We start from the raw sequence: 17,478 nt of genomic DNA on the forward strand, positions 1-17,478 counted from the left end.
CCTTAAAAATCTTTGTATTTTAGCTGTCAAGACCTTTTTTCTGAAAAGAGTGGACCAAACCCTTGGGCCACCTTCTGAAGAGGTTGCTGAGAAGGGATCACGCCTAGAGCAGACTGCTTCATCAAATCACTGTGAGAGGTCTACTCAGCTGATGGTCATTTTATTGTGTTTTAAGCACATGATAGGATCCAGTAGGAACTGGTTTTCCTCTAGTAGGAAGAAAAACAGAGTGGCATCTTAAGATAGCCAGAATCAAACCCTGTAATCTATGTTTTGTTGATCAGTGAAACAAAAGAAAACAGGGTTGTGATTAATGGAGCAGGGTCAAGTTGGAGGCCTGTAACCACCGGTGTCCCCCAGGGGCCAATACTTGGACCAGTATTGTTTAATGTATTCATCAACGACCTGGACGAGGGGACAGAGTGTATCCTCAGCAAGTTCACTGATGATACCAAACTGGGAGGGGTGGCTGACACCCCAGAGGGCCATGCTGCCATCCATCGTTACCTAGACAGGCTGGAGAGCTGGGCAGAGAAGAACCTAATGAGGTGCAACAAGGACAAATGTAGGATCCTGCACCTGGGGAGGAAGAATGTCAGGCACCAGTATAGGTTAGGGGTGGACCTGCTGGAAAGCAGCTCTGAAGAAAAGGATCTGGGGGTCTTGGTGAACAGTAAATTATCCATGAGCAAGCAATGTGCCCTTGTCGCCAAGGTGGCCAATGGAATTCTGGGCTGCATAGGGAAGAGTGTGGCCAGCAGGTCAAGGGAGGTCATCCTCCCCCTCTACTCTGCACTGGTGAGGCCACAACTGGAATACTGTGTCCAGTTTTGGGCTCCCAAGTTCAAGAGAGACAGGGAACTACTGGAGAGAGTCCAGCGTAGGGCAACTAAGACGATTGAGGGACTGGAGCATCTCCCTTATGAGGAAAGGCTGAGAGAGCTGGGACTCTTTAGCCTGGAGAAGAGAAGGCTGAGGAGAGATCTTATTAATGTTTACAAGTATCTAAAAGCGGGGTTTAAGGAGGATGGAGCCAGACTCTTTTCAGTGGTTCCCAGTAACTGGACAAGGGGTAACGGGCACAAGTTGGAACATAGGAAGTTCCGATCAAATATGAGAAAAAACTTCTTTACGGTGAGGGTGACAGAGCCCTGGACCAGGCTGCCCAGGGAGGTTGTGGAGTCCACTTCTCTGGAGATTTTCATGACCCGCCTGGATGCAGTCCTGAGTAATGTGCTCTGGGCAATCCCAGGGGAGTTAGACTAGATGATCTCTAGAGCTCCCTTCCAACTCTGAAAAAAAATTCCGTGAAAACTAGTTGGGAACAAGACAACGAGAAACCAAGAGTTGAGAACAGTAAAAGTCTGAGCGCTTGATACAAGGCTGGGCTGAGCAAAACTAGGATCATACAGGATACATGACGGGATATATACATATACATATCCATGAAGGGACCATCCTCTCAGACATATATTTGAATTTTCTCATTGTCCTCCTAAAAAAGGAACCAAATTTAAACCTCAAAGCTTGCTCACTCACCCACCTTTGAAGATAACATAGGAATTTAGCAGTCGATGCCCCTCCTATTGTCTTAAGTATCAATTCCACAACTGTCTGGATATACATGACAAAAAACCAGTGCCTACTCACTCAGAAGTGCTTTTAAGGCAATAGGTCAGATCTTTTGAAGGCCAGCAAAACAAGGCAGAAAAATATAAGGAATTTCAACTGTGTGAGGATTATCTATTAACGAGCTAAAAATCTTAGTAGCAGAAGTGACTATGTGGTTTATCTGAATTATAAGGTGGTTTGTTTGTTTGTTTTTTAAAGAAGATGAAAACAGATTGGAAAGAGGAAATTCAAACCATCTTGTATCAGTGGTACTCCATACAAAACATTTTCTCTAAGGCAACTCACTAGGATATATTTTTACCGATAGTCCTGCTTATTACAATCAATGTCTTAAAGTCACCAAAGCATTCTTTTGCTTTAAAAAACTGCAACACTGATACATTCAGACATGGTACCTTGCAGCCTCATCTTCCAGTCGCTTTTTCTGTGCGAATTCAGCTCTTCTTTTTTCTACCTCTCGTATTTTGTCCTGTTTGATCCTGTGGAGCTGCTCCAAGGCTAATTGCTGTGTGCTGTAACTTTCTCTCAGGTCCTAACGAAGAAACACAACGAAGTACATCAAAGAGAATAAAGCCAATCTTTTGAGAAAAGCATCCAGGCATTTTAATACTTTGTGAACCAAGTTTTAATACAAATGGACAAAGTAATATTAAGTTATTAATAGTCCTTGGAGGTCACTGTAAAGAAAAGTCAAATAAACAGCCGTATAAAAGTAGCTGGCAGGTTTGCAAAGCCTTTGACGTAACTTAGGCTTTCAAAGAGCCCTTCCAGTCATACACCTGCTGGAAATGGCAAATACAACAGAGGAGAAGGGAAGATATAAAACTGGGTGTTCAAACACTACGTTATCTAAGGATACAGAGGGCAATGAAGGGTACTTTAAATAACTACAAGATTTGACGAGGAGGCAGACTTCAACTGAAAGCCAACACAACCCCATAAACCTGAGAATGCACCTCCTCAGTAGGGTGTTCACCTTCGCAATGCTGTCTGAATGATCAATCCCATATTTAAATCTGCAAAACTTTATAAAATATCCAGAAAGCTTAACGCTGTGGGAAGCCATGGCCTAAAGACACTAACTCAGACTGGAGTTTTCTTATATTTGTAAACGTCACAATTTTACTCTTTTTCTTTTGAACACATCCTTCAATTCCTATTCCATCTTCCTCTGATAATAAAGCTTTTCAAAGCAGAAAATCAGCATGAATCTTTGGGATAATTAAATTTACAGAAGGAAAAAAAAAAAATCAACGACAGAATTACTTTAGACTGTACTTCACCATGTTACAACACACCTGTAAGATACTACATTATCTTTTCCCAGGAAACCTATTGATACAGACTGAGCAATGCAACAGGTGTACCCCGACTTCTCACATCTGATCTCATAAATGCAAGCAAAGCAATTAAGAATGATCTATTCCCACTACAATACGCACCTCTACCAATAATCACGCTGCCTAAGAGATACTGTGCAATTTACATGAAAAGGGCAAGATAACAGTATTTCTGTGTCAGTGAACGTCTCTCTGTAGCAACAAACTAAACCAAACCATTGACAACTATTTTCCCCCAAACATATTCAGCTAAGAATGGTTTTTCTTCTCACTTTGCACAGAAATTGAGGATCACTATGGAAACAAAATTGCATTAGAAAAACTCTTGTATCCTTGATTTAAGGACCGAATAACGCTTATGCCAAATGGAAAGGTCAGTTTGGTAATTCTGAGAATAATTAATGGCGGGGGGAATAAATCAAAGTCAGATTTTTGAGCCCAGCAGACAAAAGCAGTGTTGAGGAAAAACAGCAAGTGGGTTTTAGTACTGGGTTAATCTGGAGGCTTAACAGCATTGCATTTGCCATGTCGTATGTCGTACTCTGGGCATTGATGGGACTTCTAGACTTTGAAACTTGAACGAGAATTCCTTAACCTGACCCACAGCTTAAGATGTTTGGCTACAGGCAGAGCGAGACAGGTAGAGAGCAAGAGGAGGAAAGGTGGGAGAAGACACTGTTTCCGACTAAGTATTTTTTTGGTTGATGTTACCATAACTAAAAATATCTGGGTAAAACAACTGAGTGAACGTAGTCTGGCAAGAAATAAAATGGCTATCGGTATTTTGCAGTTTGGCTTTCTAAGCAGGTAAGAAAATTTAAAGTCTTTAAAAGGATGTTAAAGCTAGCAGAAAGAAAAAGAGCCTATCGATTTTCTTTTAGGAAAATTTATTTAGTAGAGGTTGTACATCCAAACGGAAAGGGTAAGCAGAGAAAAATTGCAAAATAATTAAAAAACCAAAAGAGCCAAAGATTAGAAAATAACCTTAAGTAAGAGGAAGAGGTTGTTGAGACAGCTTAGCAGAGACAAAAGGCACTGAAGAACAGAATCATCCATATTCTCACACTGTAAGATAAGGCAGATAAAAAGCCAATTAATCTTTGCACTGTATTTTGGAAAACATATTTTAGGGAAGACTAAACGGTAGGTGCAGCCACTGAACACAGCAAGCCATGCAATAAACAAATAACTAAAAATGCACGGGTTTTGTAGCCATTTTTTAAAAAGGAAAGAAACTCCTTAAACGTTTACAAATTTTTCTTTGAGTTCTTTTTATTGGAGAGTGCAGAGGCCCTCATGCTGGCCCAGCATAAATCCGTTACTTAAGAATAAAAATAAAGTTCACATCAGTGCCCCTAGGAGTAAGCTGGTAAATGAAGTTAGGGGGATGCGCGCTACCCTGCCTGAGAGTTGCATGCATTTTTAGGCAAGTCAAGAGTTGCCTCTGAAGCAAAAACACCTTCAGGGCCAGCGGTCAATATTTCTTAACTTCTACACAAATAAGCGGCCTGTGCTTACTTTTAGGACAATATCCAAACCTGCTACCAGATCTTGTACAGTGTACTATGAAACTCTGTATTTCTTTTAATAAAAGTTAAATGTTCAGTCCACAATTCAAAAATTGTAGCCAATATAACTGCAGTACCATAAGAAGAGAATTTGTAAGGGCCTCAGAAACTTCAGTTCTAAATCAAAATGAATTCTAGAAGGCAAAAGTTGAGAGTGAGCGACAGTTGATTCATGCAAAGCAATGATTAGCAACAGATTCGTGTTTTAGTACATTAGCAATGGTTCTAAGTGCATTTTTATTACATTATTTACTCTTTTTGGTAATCCTTACTTGACAATGGAAGTTGGGGAAAGCTTTTTGGAAGCCTGGTGGAAGTGCCACCCATCTTTATGACCGGGTGGAGAAATAAAGATAGTGCTTACTGGTGTAAGACTGAGTATTTAGATAATGCACGTACCTTAAGCTGACTGTTAAATGCATCCATTTCAGCAAGTTTAGAAGCAGTTTCTTTCTCAAGGGCGTCGAGTTGTTCCTTAAGTCTTTGGCATAATTCTTCCTTTTCTAGGGATTTCTTTTGCACAGAACTGATTCCTGTACCTGCATAAGGGAAGACAAGCAATCTTATCAGGATTCCTGTTTTCACTAATTATTTCATTATTTTCCTAATATACACACATTCCCAACCTCTTTCTTTCGAAGAATCCCTTGATTTACCTTTCTATTTGTATACAGCACAAAGAATAAATGTCCCCAACACCTAACTGAGACATACAGGCATTACATGTAACATATACTGAATAATTTGCAATCTTTTTTTTTTTTTTAATATCAGACCAATTCATTGCAAGCTTCTCTAGACAGGGACTTCTAGTGTGATTTGATGTAAAAATCCGTGAAAATTTTACATAAATTAACTCCCTTGAGTTTACACTAACAAAAAACCACAAGATGTAACAGGATCTGTGGGCTGTATAGTCTGTGTAAATAAGGTTTCAAGGAAAATCTGTGCTTTTTTGCAAAAGTATGTTTGCTTGCCCCTTATTTAGAATGTGAAGGAAATAATGGAATGCAGATGCAACAATGCTAAGATGGCACTAACTCAAAATACACAAAAATGAAGCTGTGATTAACACCCCTCCACCCTTCAGCCTTCTTTTTTTACAAGTGATGAAAAACCAAAGAGAAATTCATTTGCAGGCACTTACTCTGAGTGTTTTCGAGTTGAGCGTTTTTAATTCTTTCACTTAACAATTGCTTTTCAGGAACTAAATAGATTAGTTTATTCTGATACTCCTGTAGATATTGAAGAAAACGTAACGATTTTTTAATATTGTTTACAAATGAGTAAGTAAAAATGGGTGAATTTTCAAACACAATTTCAACTCATGTTAAGGAAACACGGATGCAAGTTATCATTAGGAGGCAGTGGAAAAAATTACTTCTATACTCTTGATATGAATATTATTAGAATTAAATGTTTTTTGAGCCAAAACCATTAACACAGCTGGAAAAAAAATAACAGACATGCTAAAAGTGTAAATATTATCATGAGAACATTTAAGTTGACTGCCCCAAGCCTAACATATATATGTTGTGTGACATACAGGAACACGAAAAGAAGTTTCCTTGACATGCAGCAGAATTACATAAAAATATAGTAGAGGATGATTTATGGTAGTCAATTGATTTGAAATAATTCATGTCGTGCTATTCAAAGAGAGGAAAAAAGAAAAAAGAGCAGCAGGATAATTCAGTCCAAAGATCAACTTGCTGTGCACACAGAAAAAAACATTCCTTGTCAAAATTAAAGTCTGGAGCCATAAAAAAAATGCATAATTAAAAATAAGTCACTATTATCAGCTCACGTAAGAACAGCAGAAGTTTTGACTACTGTCCTCATTCAACTATCAGCTGCTTGTAGTACACGCAATCATTTCTTTAACACCACAAATAAAACTAAAAATCTATGCAGTGTTGATGGCCTTAACAATTTCCTCTCTCTGCTATCATCAAACCGATTCACTGTTCCTCCCCATGGGTATGAAATTATCAACGGCATTATGGAATAAGAAGGAAAACTACAAGCTAACAGAAAGTCACACACCTGGAGCTGTTGTTGTAGTTGCTTGACTTCCATAATTCCTTGGTCGTATTTCTTATCTAATGCCTCCAGCTCAGTTTTCCGCATTTGCTTTTTGCTTCGAATATCTTGCAATCTGCCTGAGATTTGCTGATGTTTGTCCGTCTAGAAGGAAAGCAAAGACAAATTATACACTTCTCCACTAAATCTGTAGGCATTTGTTCATGATCAGCTCTCTTAAACAACCCAAAATATCTGCTTTTCATTGCTCATGCAAAGCAGGGTGGAATTCCTGGTAGGCCGGTAAGGTAGATTCTAAGATTTGCATAATTTCAAATAATGTATTTCAAGACGTGTAGTGAAATTTCTGTCTTACCAGGGCTTCTAATTCAAGATTAAGGCTCTTCTTTTTAGAAGTCAACTTCACAATTTCTTCTTGTTCCCTGTTACGTTGATTAAGAAGTTCTTGGCGACGAATTCTCTCCCATTCCAATCGCCGCTGGCGCTCAAGTTCTTGCTTTGCTGCCTGCAGAAAAGTTACATTACCTTAAATTACAGGGGAGACGCAGAACTCAAGAGATCACAATTTAATATGATGTGCTCTATTTGTAAATAGCGTAACAGCAAGACGTCGTATTGTCTTTTGTAAAGTGCTCTTATATACCTCAGCATCAAAGAATGGAGGAAGCGATCCTCTAAGATTCTTCATGCCATGCTCCTAACTTTGGATGAAGAAAAGCTACATAATTCAGACCAAAAGTCTATTTAGCTTAGAATACTGCCCATAAATGAGCACATTGACAGATATTGCTCATAACTCCCTTTGAGTATTTCACAGAACTAGAAAAAATACTCAAGTCTTATGCATGCGCTGAGACAGTAAGTAGAAGCAAATTTGTTTCAAGTTCAACTGTCAAAATATTATCAGTTATGAATTCAGTACAACCTTGTTGGGTATACAGATTTTTGCATAAATCGAAGACATCTGTCCAAGAAAATCTCATCTGTCCTGTGAAGCATCTGAAAATCTCCAGCCTATACTTGATGCATTTGTAACAGACACAATGTTTTCAGACAGAAACGATGTTCTCTTTCCAAGACAACTTGACAATGGCCATGTGAGGAGACAGAACCAAAGGCAGCATCCAAATCCTGAATGCTCCGTCAAATGGACACTGTATATATTCCTTACAGAATTAAAAAATAATTTCAAGAAAACAACCTCCCGCCTTTCTATTTCTTTTCTCCTTTCTTCTTCCCTCTGTCTTTCCAACTCTCGTTGTCTCTCCAGCTGCCTTTCCATTTCGAGTTGTTTTTTCCGTTCCTGTTCCTGGCGTTCCCGCTCTCTTCGCTCTTGTTCTTCTCTTTCTTTCTGAGCCTTACGTTCAGCCTCTCTCTGCTGCTGTTCCAACAGGACCTGACGGCGTTTTTCCAGCTCCATATTTCCCCTCTCATAGTTGGCTTTCCTTTTGTCCTCAAACGTCACTAAAATAAGGAAAGGTAGTTATTTCTGTCCTGTGCAAAACACTGCTCTCAAACAAATACCTCGGTTATGTTTCTAAAGATAGTTACTTTCTTTTTGGCAAGCTCAGGTTGCTGGGTCACGGAAGATATAAGCATCTTGCATTTGTTAAAGTATTATTTTTCTTTTCAAAAATACCTTTAAATTTTCCAAAGTCTATTCCAATTGAAAAAAAAAAAAAAAAGTGTTGTAATTTAAAACTGACCACAAAAATTACTTGAATTTTAGAGGAAACACGAAAGAATAGCTTTTATAAGCTAGGAGAAGACTATCTTCGGTTAAAAAGGTTTTCCACTGTGCAAGAAACATTAACACACAAAGAGCTTAGTTTCTAAGGGTGTTCCCTGTAAGAGCTCCTGGAGGTAAAACCAGCAGAAAACAATATAGGATCAAGCTCAATTACTGCGGTACAGGATAAAAAGAGATACAAAGGAAGGGTTGAGGCTTCCAGCAACCACCCTTCTAAAAAGAGAGGCAAGTCGCGTCTCGCAGTGTGCATGTAAGAGACCTTTGCTGGTAGCATCAGGGAGTCAACAGCAGAATCTACGTTATGTGCAAATCGCATCTAGTTTTCAGAGAACTGAACTACCTTGTTTTCAAAGTGTCCAGAACAAAGTAATGCCAGAAATTTTCAACTGAAAAAAAATTTGCAGTAGCACAGCAGTATTTGGCCATGAAGGATTTCTTTTCCAAAATACATTATTCATCAGCACGCTTTTCCTTTCCTACAGGTAAAAATAGCCTTATTTCTGCCTTCTCAATTCTATTAGATGTAATAGGCTGACTACATCCACTTAACAACCTTGCCACCACCCAAGTTAAACAGGATCTAGCTCCTGAAATGAAGCTCCCTAGGGATCTGACTATGTCTTCCACTTTCTAAGGGTTTCAATGCCCTTAAAGGCAGTGCTACACATTAAGAATGTGAACCCTTATTTTACCTGGCTGTTTTTTCTGTGGCTCCTCCTCTTGCACAGGCTGGTAAGATGGCAGAGTTCCATTTATATTTTCAGAATATTTTCCGCTCCTGGAGGGGAAAAAAAAAAAACCAAACAAAAAAACCCCAAACACACCAACAATGTTAGAGAAATAACACGTTTATTTTCGTTGTACAAAACACTTCCATTGAAAACACATTGTGTTTCACTGCCCTCAGTGATATACCTGAAAGAAGGCGGTACTAGTTCCAGAGGGAGAGTTAGTGGCAGAGGTTGTCCGGCTTTGGCCATATCGGTTAGGTGCATGGCTAACACAAACTCATCAGCTTTCAGCTGTCCATCGCCATCAATATCAGCTAGTGACCTGCACAGTTTTAACAGCAATAATAATAATAATCATAATCACTCACAAACGATAGCTGAAATAATTTACTGTAAAAATAATTTCTTTAATAGAGAATTCATGTGAGATGTGCTGGTAAAAGTAATTACAATTGATAACATGAAAAAGTGATGAAAGGAGGGGTTTTTTTTTATCTATTCAGATGTCTTCATAAAATACAGCAAAAAGGATAGGAAAGGTTAAGGGACGTCTCTTGATTTATTGAATCAACAAGAAAAGAGGTGGGAAGAGAGTTCAGGACTGTTCTTAACCAGCTGAAAATGCTAGAAAACACTTTTTCAATATTTTTCTTAGAGTAAAAGAAAGCATTACATAAAGTCACATCAAATTCTACAACAGGAACCTTTGCATAGAATTCTTTTTTCCCCTTGTGTCTCCTCGACAGCACAGGGAAGAGGTGAGCTGCCCCAGGGTACCTTGCAATGGGTAGGACAAGGATCACCTACGCCCTCTAAGGAGAAGGCAAACCACGCAATCCTGTCCTTAGCCTACAAAATGCCTCCCACGCAACTGGGGAAGGGGGAGGGACACAGTGAAATGTTTCCAGAGATGCAGGCAAAAAAGGCAGGAACCTTTCTCCAAGAACTATCTATGCAGATAAAATTGCAGGAATGTGTCCTTAGACTGCACTTACGCTAAATGCTTAATAACTACTCCTTAAAAAAAAAAAATTAAGAAAAAAAAAAAGGTAGTTAAAAAGACCCACTAAAACCAAAAAGGAAACTACAAAACAAAACAAAAAAAATCACCACAGTGAAAAACAAAAGCAGGAGGTGATGAAATGAGATTCGCATTATGTTCACAGACCAGCACTGTTCATACGTAACAGTACCGTTACTGCAGTAATTGCCACGAATACAGTACCCCAGTAGAAAAACTGGTAATTCCTTACTTTGGGCAAAACTGAAACTTGGGCTGTTAATCCTCTACGCGGGTACACGGACCTCCTTGCACTGGCTACTGCTGCCTTCAGGCTGGGCACCCGGGAGGAAAATGGTCACTACATGCCTGCTTTATTTCCCCATATTCCAGAGTGAAGGAATACAACCTGACACTCCCTTTTTTACCTCCACAGCATGAGCCAAACAAGCTGAATGAATATGAGGAATATTTCAGCTCGCTGCTGCTAGAGACAAACAAATGACTGCCCTGCGATAAAGAGAAGAAGAAAGGGGACTCGGAAGGAGCTGTAAAGTACCAAGCTACTGTGAATTCTGCTGGGCCAGTAAATTTTATGTATAACATCCAAGTTATGTCTGAAGGCGTAATCCAAACTAACACATCTAGCAGGAAAGATTATTCAAGCCTTCAGACAGCTGTAACCACTTCCATCACCACAGGAAAGGCAAGTCTTAACAAATGCGTAATACGTAGATATCTTTATGGGAACCACAGTAAAATTCTGAAAAGCTGAAGGGTTACTTCATTTTTCATCTTTAATATTTTAAAACCAACACACTTGATTTCAGAATCCTACTTTTAAAATTGATAAACCCTCATCTCATCAGAAACTGCGATTAGCATCTGTACTATTACATGGAGTTTAACAAACACACACACAGAGTGAAAAAATTATATTACGTCAAGGTGTCTCTTGAAAACATACTCATGAACAAACCAGTTTGAGCAGCTTAGTTTCAGTTTATTATTTTAGAGCTACAGTGTCCCGTTATCATTTCTTATTAAATGAAGTACATTTCCCCTCTTAACACCGTGAATTCATAACCAGGAACTAAACTTACCAAATAGTAGCCAACTGAGTCTGTGAAAGGTTTGATTGCAGAAGGGCATTCCTTGCTTGAAATCCTTTGTGAAAAAGATTTTAATAAAAACAAATACTTTGAACAAAGATTCACATGTAGCAAAAAATGGGTCATGAACTGGGGCATGTTTATTTTTAATATTAATCAAATCCATTTTCATCAGCGGCTGACAGTTGGCTTTACTTCCAGGCTTAACAACAGGCATTACAACCTGAACACAATAAAGATGTAAGTATTCTTGTGTACTTTTTTTTCCACTCGGAGCACCTTAACAGAAAAGCTGACATGAAAAATGGATATTTATGGTAATCCCCAAAGCTGTTACAAAAGCACAGCTGACTGTCTACTGAAACCTTGAGCTAGCAGGCTGGAAAGCTGTCAGCTTTCCTTTGATAACAAAGAACCATATCCTTTCTAGGCAGGTCAATGAAACATTCAGCCCAAAATCAACTGAACAAGATAAAAAAGCATTGAGTCCCTTTCTTGAAAGACAGAATTGTCCTCCTTTTTTGTAGGCTAGGAAGCAGAGGAAGAGGCTTGGGAAGCGCGTATTAAAATGGGAAATCCAGACATATACATACATACATACTGTCTTTACATCTACGAACTGCCTGGCCAGCGTTCTATTTGCTGCGTTGCGGTGAGTAATCCAGTTTTATAAGAACTTTCATAAAACTCTATGCTCATATTAACTTTGTGTGGAGTTTTTGGAAACCACCATAATATCATGGCACAGCAGAAACGTCACTGAAAGTCAACAAGGAATGACTCCCTTAAATTACTTTTGAAAAATTCCAACCAATGGCTGCAGTACTGCAGTGTCTTTCCTGCAGTGTCTTTAAGAAGCTAAAGCCCAAATATCTAAGCAATTACTAATACATATACATAGGAGCATATGGCACAAAAATGACTGTGAGATGTCCCTCATTTTACAGAGAGAGAGTCTCAGTCCAAAGAGTGACACTTGAAAAATGACTGCTGAGTTTATGGAGCTAACTTCCCCAGCCTGATGGTTCTCAGGCTCTTACCACTGCCACTTCTTCTTCCCCTCGACTGCTGCTGTAGCTTCCCAAATCTGCCTGGGGACAATGCTGCCTTCCCAGGCCCCTCTGAGTCTAACACAGAGCCCAAGCCAATAAACTGACACCCATTTCCATTTCTTGGCTGACTGGAACCAATAGCCGAAAGACACGCTCTCCTGCATATCTGAACGTCAACAATTTCAGCTTTTATTTCACATGGAAGTCAAATCCCAAGCCAGGATTCCATCCCTCAGCCTGTGATGTCCCAGAAGGAGAAAACACTGCTGTTTTTCCCCCTCATTATCAAATGCCATACTCACCTGATAAATATCCACTCATACTTTTATCCAGACTGTTAAATTTCTGCCTGTATTTTAATCTGGAGGCCTGAGGAACCGCCCAGTCTGTGGATACAATCTTTGGTGAATTCCCAGCTAGTGAAGCACTAGAGGAAGAATTTGAACTGTAATAAAATTAAAGAAATTAAAAATAAAAAAAAAGAGCAAGAAAGAACTGTAAGTTACTTGGCTTAATAAACAGGCATTGAACAGAAGACATATAACATCTTCTGGTAACAGGAAACAACTTCCACAAAGTTTTACCTGTGCTAACTTGCTATAAATATTTTCATCACCAATATGGGATTTTAATGTGAAAGTAGGGACACATATCTAAAAGGAGACTCCTGAACCCAAGATCCTGCTCCCTTGGTATCACAGGCACTTATGCCATGTAATTCATTGTTCCAGCACTGCAAAATAATACTATGGGAAACCATAGGAAAACATCTTGACTTTCACAAGAGTGTTTAGAAGGGCTGTGAAGTATTGGGCAGCTGTCAAAGTCACTTTAAGAGGTATGCAAATGAATAACCAGGAGCACAAAAATTTATCTGATAAACTCACAACAAAAGCAGCTTCTAAAGCTGCTAAAGCCATTATATCCCACCACTACCTATTCTTTTTATTAGTGACAATGACAGGCTGAATGGAGATTTTCCAACTCATTCGGTTTCTGCAGAATAGCACTTGATGGAGTGTTTCGTTATACCTATAAAACTTCTACCTGCAACTCCCAGCATTTTCACTCTGTCCCATCTTTGAAGATCAGACAAAATCAGGTGCATCCAGCCTGCCTTGTTTAAGGTAATCCCCTACTCTGTCAAGTGAAAAAACTATTTGCAGTGTTATCCAAGGCAATAAAGAAAGAATGCTGATATAAACAAAGCCTGTCGGGCACGATGCTGGATAGACACCCTTTGCGTGGAATTAGATAACATGATGGTGAAAGTGCTGTCAATAGTAACACTGAAGATGAGTTACTTTGCAACACTACAACACCAGAAAAAAAAAAAAGCTTTCCAATAGAAAAAAAAAAAAAGAAAAAGAGAAAAGATTATTACAGGCACACATCATGCCTACAATCATCTTACTGAACATCTGCTAGCATCAGGTGTCTGCCTGTATGAGGAGCCCAAAGTTAGACGTATGTCCATCCCTGATGCCCTGTATCCGCAGCAAAGAGGCGCAAGCACTTCTGAGGCACCTTCTGGAAGTGAGCTGGGGCTGAGACAGCCTCTGGATTGTCTTTTGGGAGACTGTGCCCTGGGTGCCCAATGGGATAGATACGCCTAGTCCCTCCCTCTCTTTGTCTATGGCGAAGCTCTACAATCAGTGAAACAGAGCAGCTGATGGCAAAGACTCATCATCTTCTAATATTCATAAAACAAATGCACGCATAAATATTTATAACAAATATTATTCTTATATGCCTGCTAATTACGCAGTGCCCTCTATAATGAATGAGCACATCAATCCATAAACATTGCTTTTATAACCACTTGGTAAGTTTTACTTCCATTTACTAATGAGGTACATTCCTATCTTTTTGGCACCGCTTTCTCTCGTTTGAACTCCTCGCATACTTCAGATGGTATTTTCAGGAAGTCTGACAAAACTATTTATTGTGCACATCATTTCAGTCTTGGTCAGTCATATTAGGTACACTAATTTTTACTGAATATACTCTGAAAATAGAAATGCTCTGTAGGTTTTGGAAGACATACTACTCAAGTTAAAGACAGAACCAATTTAAACTTAACTTTCATACCTGCTGGATCCTAAATCGATTAGTGACTGTGCCTTCTGTATACTAGTACCACCAAACCCTCCTGCCATGGGACCTAAAGAACCAGTATGAGGCAGTGCTGAAACAAACAAACAAACCAAAAACCATAAAGCAACTGGGTATAAGGTAATGCTTTGTGATAAACGTTCAAGGCTTTGATAGAAGTAAGAAAAGCTAATCAGTGCTTTGCTGTTAAGATTAACTAGTTAGAAACGATTTGACAAATGTGGAAAAAATCCAATTTTTACATTTTTTTTTTTAACTCCCATGCAAGTATTAGCATTCCTGTCTGAAATTAGCCATAGAGAAAATAAGATTCACAATTCTAAAAGCAAGTATCGAACTGTACTATACTTACTTGAAGAGAAAGGTACAGACAAAGGCTGCAGAAGGCTGGATGTTCCATTTGGCAAGGAAGAGGTACTGACGGAAGGCACCAGGGGAGCGGAGATAACCAACGGAGGAATGGAAGTCATGGAGGTCAGAGACATGGGAGCTAATGGTGTGATCGTAGACATAGACGTTGGCATGGACAGATTTGGCATACTACCCATTCCTAGAGCAAAATGCAACAATTCTTGATTTAGTATTGCAGAGGCTCCAGCAAGAAATTGGCTCCATTATGCCAGGCAGAAACTACAGACAGCAACCTGCGTCTAGAGATACAATGAGTTAAAATAGATGCTCGTGTACAATATTTACTTTTTCTCTGAAGTTTAGACTAGACAGCTCACAGAGGAAAATATACTGAAAAACACCAACTTAAAAATAAATCCTTACAAACAATTCATTCTTAAGGTAGACTGAGATCTAGTATTTCACAAAAGAATAAGATCAAAATTTCTATAACTGCAGCTGTAACTTGTTCTTCAACAAGCCTCTCCACGTCTGGCCCCTGAGAGAGAACTCCAACACAACTCAAAAGTTGTGACAATCCTCCGTAGGGAAAAGATGATGCTGTTTCTGAACTAAGCCTCTTCCAAGCTTTGGCCCTGAAAGAATCCGTACGGGTGAAAAGTCCGTACCCGTGCCCAGCAAGTGGTTTATTTAAGACAGCGGCCTGAAGCGAATAAGGGCACTTAATTACTGGGTGAATCTTGTGAAAGACAACAGTATGCCGATGCTATGATGGAAGGTTAATCGGAAGCAATCGTACGCCAACCACAGCCATCTATAAATGCATGCACTTGTATGCAAACATGTAACATTTACTGATGGGAAGACTATTAAAATCATGTATGTAATTAATATATGCATACACTTAATTTCAGCACAGAAGTATGCGCTAATTTTGTAATCCAGCTAAAGTCATTGCATATATTTTGTTCTAAAAAACCGACAACATAACAACAGGCGTGCACTGAGTCCCAAAACACTGTCAGAAAAGGAAAAAAAAAAGTTAAAGTAATTATAGTCAATTGCTCATATAACCAAAACAGACAATCTGATTGATTTTGAAAAAAGTTTAAAATAAGCGTTCTACCAAAATTTTGCCCTTTACTAAGTTTAACTTTAAAAACCCCCGAGTATAAATAGGTGAACGAGTAGGAGGGAGACAAAAAAAGACATTCAGTACAAGATGACGGCCTGCAAATCAGATGGCAAATGTGAATGGTCTTCTTGCATCTCATGTCAAAACTCAATAGAAGGTTTTTCTTTATTATTAAATGTCTTCAAAGCATGAAATTATCAAAAATGTCAAGAAAGTGACTTTGTGAATTTCCTAAATCCAAATATCCTTGGGGGTTTTTTTTACCGATTCACTCCATTGTAATGGTCAGATTAATCTTGTACTTGGCTGCAACTAACTGTGTTTTTTTACCTCTGAACACTAAGTAATTATATATTCATAAGTACCAAAGCGAGCTGACATTAGCGGCGAAAATACTGGAGTTTGTTTCATGACAGGAGGGAGAACCGCAGGCAAGTGCTGTCCTTGCAACTTCAGCTTGATGAGCTTCATGGCTATAGAGAACTCCTGTTGATCCATTTTTCCATCCTTGTTCAGGTCTGATAGTGTCCTTAAAAATAAAATAAAATAAAATTTAAAAAGCCCACAAGGAAGAAACGTAAAGTTAATTTTCTCACTTAATGAGAATCTTTTCTATCGAATTTATTTACTGCTTTTGTACAAGAAAAGAACAAACTTACTGCAACCATTTGTAGATTTTCTACTTTTGACAACATTCAAACCCTCAGAATTTTGCAGACCGTAATTTTTCTAGTTTGCCAACCTACAGCTATTGAAGGTCAACCTGGACTTCCAAACATAATGCCGATCTAGCTGCAGTTAAGTATAATTCACTTGGTAGTCTTCTGCAGAGTTCAGTTTTAAAGTTGCTGTATATTTAACACCTGAGAAAGCAGGAAGACACTTAGAAAAGCAGTTGTCCCCTGCTCAGTAGATACACTTGTTGCTACAGATATGCCTCTGCTATGCTTCTTTCTATGCTACCAGCCAGATGAATTATTTTAAAGTAATGTCTGGCGGTGTAAGGAATTAATGCAAGAATCTGAAACAGGAGGATGCAGAAACCTGCTCAAGGCACTATATACCACTATGAAAACTGCATTAATTCACAAACAGCATGTGGTGTTTTTTGGGTTTTTTTAAAGACTGATACATACACTGTCTTCCTTTGACAATTCTCCAGATAAACTTAAATACAACAGGATATATATGCATATACATAAACAGCCAAAATTTCTGGTGAGACAGAAAAATCTAAAAAATTATTAATACGTAAACATGCAAGGACCAGGCACAGGAATGTACATAAATTAGGAGGGGAAAAAAAAAAAAAAAAAGACTTAATATTAAACTACATTTTTCCCTTTCATAGCTTCATTCTGTTACTATTCAATATAAAGACTCAACGCCCCGTGCAAGTTTCCTTACCACTCTTCCCTAAGCACTTTGTCTGAAGAAGAAACTAACTTTGCATTCAGTTAGTTTCTTTAATATTCTTTCGCAAGTGAATTGTTCTTAATTATTATGAGCGTATGCTCCGTGTCCTTTAGCATGTGTACATCTTGATAACAACCAAGCACCCCAAAACAAACACAATATTGTGGTGAAGACTGGAGTTACAAAGAAGAAAAGTGTTTCAAGTGTTGCAACCACCACACATACGCTGCAAA

The 17,478-nt window shown here is 38.7% G+C and overlaps 1 protein-coding gene across 4 annotated transcripts in view; it reads right to left on the reverse strand.

Moving 5' to 3' along the window:
• The window catches only part of ITSN2 (intersectin 2), an 88,522-nt gene that overhangs the window by 35,753 nt on the left and 35,291 nt on the right, over positions 1-17,478 (reverse strand). For 3 of the 4 annotated variants that reach the window (XM_063330577.1, XM_063330578.1, XM_063330580.1), the window contains exons 5-18: positions 16,195-16,358; positions 14,696-14,893; positions 14,320-14,416; positions 12,531-12,673; positions 11,168-11,231; positions 9,249-9,386; positions 9,026-9,111; positions 7,785-8,047; positions 6,939-7,088; positions 6,587-6,727; positions 5,688-5,775; positions 4,940-5,079; positions 3,957-4,037; positions 2,028-2,164 (exon numbers count right to left, since the gene is read on the reverse strand). In XM_063330577.1, the coding sequence (XP_063186647.1) occupies positions 2,028-2,164; positions 3,957-4,037; positions 4,940-5,079; positions 5,688-5,775; positions 6,587-6,727; positions 6,939-7,088; positions 7,785-8,047; positions 9,026-9,111; positions 9,249-9,386; positions 11,168-11,231; positions 12,531-12,673; positions 14,320-14,416; positions 14,696-14,893; positions 16,195-16,358 (1,890 nt within the window). The remainder of the gene's footprint in view (positions 1-2,027; positions 2,165-3,956; positions 4,038-4,939; positions 5,080-5,687; positions 5,776-6,586; positions 6,728-6,938; positions 7,089-7,784; positions 8,048-9,025; positions 9,112-9,248; positions 9,387-11,167; positions 11,232-12,530; positions 12,674-14,319; positions 14,417-14,695; positions 14,894-16,194; positions 16,359-17,478) is intronic. The other variant, XM_063330579.1, reaches the window with a different exon arrangement.

Source organism: Chroicocephalus ridibundus, chromosome 3 (genome assembly GCF_963924245.1).
Source record: "Chroicocephalus ridibundus chromosome 3, bChrRid1.1, whole genome shotgun sequence".
Lineage (NCBI taxonomy): Eukaryota > Metazoa > Chordata > Aves > Charadriiformes > Laridae > Chroicocephalus > Chroicocephalus ridibundus.